A 5,873-nucleotide genomic window follows, 5' to 3' on the forward strand; every position below is an offset into this window, starting at 1 on the left:
TATATCGGATTTATCTCAACATATATTAACCATAAGTAATTGTCATAAAGTTTTATCTTTAAAACCATCTTCATATCATTGATTATTCTGGTTAGCGCATTTTTAGGATGAGGTTGCTGACCCCTTGCCCAACCCTCCTCCTTTGTGTGTACTTGCGACCGGTAATAACCCTAGGAGAGCTACAGGTGGAGCTATATCATTTATGAATGATAAGTATGTATATATATAATTTGAATAGTTTTTTTCTTCAAATTTACAAGGTTTGGCTATGAGCCTATCAGAAGCTGATTTAATACCTCGTGTTTATAATTCAGAAGAAGATAATCAACACTTTTCACTACCTACAACTATGACAAATATACAATCAACAAATATCACTTGGTATACAATTGGTCCAAGACGTTTAGCAAAAGAATATTTTATGTTAACTTTTCAATTTGAAGAAGCGTTTAAATTAGAATCATTAATTCCAATTGAACAAAGTTTATGTTCAGGTGAACATATTGGTGGATTTCATTTTACTTGTGAATTATTTGGTATTTCAATTTATTCTAATCAATTCAGTCAATTAATGCAAGTGAAATTCAGTCCAACCGAACAAACTTTCTATATTAAGTAAGTCTTTTTTATTTGAAAAGAAAATATTTAGCTATGATAAACTTTGATTGATTTCATTCACGAATTAAACACTGATTTCTAGCTAAATAAAGTAGGAGAATTTATGCTACAGTGCTAGAGTGTTTAATTCAAATAAACGGTAATGGGAATTTATTACATAAAACCAAACAAAATGTATTTTAACAGTTAAATTCACGAGTCAATCTAAGCTAAACCACCATTGGAAACCTGGAAGCGTTGGATGGCTGTTTCGTCCTATTATAGGACTCCTCAGCAGTGTGCATCTACTATCCCGCGCGCGGTACTTGAACCCAGGTCCTTAGGTCTCGCGCGCGAATGCCTAAGCTCTAGATAACTGAGCCGGAATTCTAATGGTGTTAATGTCTAACTTCAATCGATCCATGATCTTGCGCGACCCTTAATCCATTATCCGAAGTGGATAACTGTCTCACCCGACACGGATTGAACTCCACTGGTTACTGCTTCTCACAAGAACTTCAAGAAATCCAGCTTGAAGCTAGTCACTAATGAGCACATGATTATTATCAGTATGGGGTTTGGCTAGTGAATTCAACCGTTAAAATGCTACGATCTACACAGGTCGCCATACTGATAAATGAAAAGGCCGAAATGCATGAAAACGATTGAAACATATTACAATTTAACAGAAAAATAAACAGTATGAAACATTATAAATGTCATGTTGTGAAGTATATATTGATTTATTATAACAATGATGACTTATCCAGTTGGATTTACTACTATTGAAGTTATTCACTCATTGCGTAGTGCCATCTAAGTTTAAACCTCACTGAAACCCTTGACCATTCTTACTAGCTGTTTTACTGGTTAACCAATTTCAAGTTACCGTATTCCATTAGCACCGTGAGATGAAATTTTTAGGTCAGATTGCAGAGTAGTTGAGGTAGTAACAGTATTATTGGTAAAAGAAAAGACTTGGTATGGATGATAAAATTCTAGAAGAAAATATAGAGTGATGAAATGAAATTTATGGAACATTTAGAAACTTTGGATCTGAAAAAAACAAGGGTTGGATGAATTTTTGACATTCCAAACGATTTTGAACCATGACATTCAAATTTACAATAATCACGCGGACCTCACACTAGTAGTACACGCTTGTTAACATTATTCAGTCCAATTGTTATTAACTCAATGGACTGATGCCATGTTTTTTTTGCCCACCCCTAGCTTTCTTTCAGTCTACTTCTACACTAGACGATATTCCTCATAACAGTAGGTTGTGATTGGGCATACATAAAATATATGCCAACCACTTCAGTTGATGAAGACTCACTACCTCATCAGTCCATTTACCATCATTACACACTATCCTAACCTCATCATTGCTCATTCGGTAATCCCAAAATACTCAGACGATGCTTCGAAGACACCTATGATCAAATAATAGTAACCTCAAAATAACCTTTATTATTAATGAACCATGATTCACAGCCATAGCGTAGAATCAAGCGAACTGTTGCATAGCTATGCTAATTGATTCAGTATGATCGTGCACTGTCTTTTAAATATCAGACTGTTGAAAAAACTACAGTAAACCTTACACAGAAGTTTTATATTCTTTAGAACCCTTTCAACAAGACTTATTTGGGAGCCGTTTAAAAATGATTGGTGCTTGTGCGATTCAAGTCCATTTCACCTTGTTTCAAATTCAAAAACGTCACCAATTAGCTGTCTGGGTTAATCGGCATGAAATATAGGTCTAGGATTTTGTTGTGACTGCTTTTAACCGGTTTACTGTAAATTAATCTGTTTTTCAGTTATTGAGATCACATTCATACTTAAAAACTCTCCAAGTATGTGGAAACTCTTTAAAAAAATACAGGTGACTGGCACATTAGAAGAAATAACCAGTTGAATGTTTGTGACTCAAATAAGTCTTTTGTACGTCAGTCATCTGATGTCATGCTCTCTATATCCACAGGCTTAAGGAATAGCTGCGTTCCTACGTTCACTGAAACTTATGTCCGAAAATATCTCAAGTCACTTAATTCACCCCAATGTTTAGGACCTGATGGAATCCCAAACCTCCTTTTTAAAAAATGTCCTGACATTCTATGTTATCCATTCACGAATATCTTTAACAGATCCTTCTCAACTAATCTCATATCGAAAATGTGGAGAAAGATAAAGATATTCCCTATACCTAAGAAAGTATATGATGATAAGAATGTGAGATTTAGACGCATAGCAATAACTTCAACTGTCCTCAAAATAATGGAAAAATTATTGATACTCCCACTTCAACCTGTTATAAAAGAGCACATTGATCCGTATCAGTTTGCTTACAAATACAAAAGAAGCACCTTACATGCGATTACTCTTCTGCATCACAATATAGTGCTCAGCTTAAGAAAGGGTAAAAAGTATGTTCGATGCGCTTTTCTGGACTATACTTCTGCTTTGATTCTATCCCAGGACAACTTTTACTTAACAAGTTAATCAGCGTCAACACTGACAGCTGGATAACTAATTGGCTATATTCCTACCTCTCTGGAAGAGAACAGTACACTGTGTCTGGAGGAAAGTGTTCAACTTCTATAATGTCTCATGAAGGTGTGCTACAAGAAGCTGTTCTTTCACCTCTTTTTCTCCTTTTTTTCTGCATAATCTGCCATCTTCCACAGAAAACACTTTTATGAAATGTGAGGATGATCTCACTGTATGTATGCCAATTTCTTTCTCTTTACATCCCATAGAAATGAATAAGTTTTGTCTCGCATTGATTGGTGATCTGTTGGTAACGGAATCTTACTTAATCCGTTTAAATGTCAAGCTGTTAACTTTAGCCTGAGATATGGATAGCACCTATATTCTATTTCGGGATCCCATAATGCTTGTACCACTGGAGACTCCTTGATAAACACATTGTCGAAGGTTAATTATCTTGGTGTTACCTTTTCCTCTGATCTCTCTTGGTCTTCTCATGTTTTATTGTTATCGAAGAAAGTTTTCCGCCTGGCTTACTACATAAAGGGGCTGCATGATTTTGGTATTATTCGACATTTACTCTTACAATTTGTCAATTCCTGCATATTACCTATTGTTCTTTACTGTTCTCCATTATTCCTTCCCGGGCTCCTGAGAAAAGACTTTTCTGTATTGTGGGGAGTGCTGAAAATGGCTATCAAGGTATGCGGTGAATCTTTTGAGGTCATTATTAATATGGTTGTGGATGGACATCTACAGTCTTGCAAACGCCTGTCAGGTGTTATCTTATCAGATACTAACCATCTCCTTCATTCATATCTTTCTCCTTGTATAACTTCTGGTAGAATGAGACCTAAATACATTAAAATCCATGCACGCAAGCAAAGGTATAAAAGTTCTATGATGCCTTACCTAGCAAATATACTCTGTGACGAACAGGTTGTTGGAGTTAACTTAGTCAATAACTTGTATTCTTAAACATTTCTAATTTGGAAAGTTGTACAGATTCAGATTTTTTCCACACTTTCTCTTCTCTTTTTTGTTTTTTTATTTTGTAAAAGAAACTTGTTGAAATACCTCGTGCTGAAAGTTCTATATCGTACCAAAATATAATACTGAGTAAAGCCAATAATAATAATAATAATCAAATGTTCCCCAATTTTATGTATAACTAGCTGAACTAATTCGCTTAAGACTACAAGCGCTAATCAACAGTAATGATCCAATTATTCCAGGCGATCAGAGTGATTTGTTTTCCTGTCAGAAAATAAAATCATTAATAATGTAATCAGATTTATCTAGTCTATAGATCATCAAATAATTCAAACCCGTAGATTTCAATTGACTTTTAAGACTAATTGTTAAAACTTATAATCTTGGTGAATATATTTCGAGAGCCTTCTGAACAAACCTTCTTCAGCAGTTAACACTGTTCTAATAATCAGACAACTGTTCCCAGTTATTTTTTTAGAGAACTTTTAAGATCAGTTGTGAGGTGACTTCCATTCCTCAATGTGCTATCTAATTGTATGTTTCTTCTTCTTTTCAGATCAACAGTTGACATTCTGCGTATTTATTTTGTGCATATTACTCCATTAGTGATCAAATTTTGTTTTGGAAATCATGTATTAGCACATGCAACCGTTCCAATAGAACAACTAATACCGTTGAATGATCATGTACTACAGAATACTGCTGTATTAAATAGAAGTTTTGATGTAAGACTCAATAGTTTACTCTTTCTTGTCCCAACTTAAATTAATCAGTTTTGTTAGTAATTAGTGTAAGAAACTATTGATTTATTTACTTACTTATTATCATATATTCACTTCGAATCTCCTTTCTAGATAGTGTCGAATATACATTCATTTTTACAACCAATGCAAGAGGTTGAGATTGTTTAAATTTTATTTAAGAATAATTTTTTGAAATAATACGGGTGTTCATCTGACACTATTTCATGATGATTCATTGAAATTAAAGGCTGCATAGCACAGATAAGATCATAAACCTGTAATATACCAGCGGAACGTCTGTGACTCAATAACAAGAGTTCGCACAATTAATCTTCTCGTGAGATGGACTGTCCATTTCTGCTTACTATACTTGTGAATTAAGGCTATATCGAGGCAATACGCACAGTATGCACATATGCCAATTAGAGACTGACCAGTTGCAGTCCTAACACATCGATGATAAGATTCAAACAAACAATACTAAATGAATTTAGATTGGAAGTATATTTTATTCATTAGAATTCCCAGTGTTTTCTTGCGTTTAATAAAACAAATTATTATTTCTCCATTTGTCCCGTTTTTCATGTTTATTTATGAGTTTCAACTTAATGGTTTACTATGTTTTACATTATTTGCGTAAGCGATTTCAAGTAGCTCCGTTTCAATCATGTTATCTTCTTGTTACCGCTGAGTAAAAGAGAGTTCTTGGAACTTTCCGTCCCGCCTCTAGTGTGGTTTATTTTCCTACAAACTATTGTTCATGAATGGTTTCAGAAATTGTGATCTTTTTATCATTTTACAGGCTTTATCTCAAGTTTTATTATTGTTGTTTTAATGTAGTTAAAATCAAAGTTTCTGAGTTGATTTCAGATTTTAATTTTTCTTCTCTCTTTAGCTTATCTCCGAAGAATCTAGTCAACAGTTAACAGAATATCAAAGTAAGCATACTGAAGATAAACCACGTGTCAATATAAACATAACACTTCGCCGATATCCTGATACAAATACAACACAACGATCGACCATGACAAATAATATTAATAGTAA

The 5,873-nt window shown here is 34.0% G+C and overlaps 1 protein-coding gene across 1 annotated transcript in view; it reads left to right on the forward strand.

The window, feature by feature from the left end:
• Window positions 1–268: 268 nt before the first annotated feature.
• Window positions 269–5,873, forward strand: part of Smp_161570 (hypothetical protein) — a gene marked incomplete at both ends in the record, with an annotated part of 9,658 nt that continues 4,053 nt past the window's right edge. Inside the window, 2 exons of the mRNA XM_018790614.1 lie at window positions 269–615; window positions 4,640–4,808. Coding sequence (XP_018646128.1) covers window positions 269–615; window positions 4,640–4,808 — 516 coding nt within the window. The remainder of the gene's footprint in view (window positions 616–4,639; window positions 4,809–5,873) is intronic.

Source organism: Schistosoma mansoni, assembly GCF_000237925.1.
Source record: "Schistosoma mansoni, WGS project CABG00000000 data, supercontig 0049, strain Puerto Rico, whole genome shotgun sequence".
NCBI lineage: Eukaryota > Metazoa > Platyhelminthes > Trematoda > Strigeidida > Schistosomatidae > Schistosoma > Schistosoma mansoni.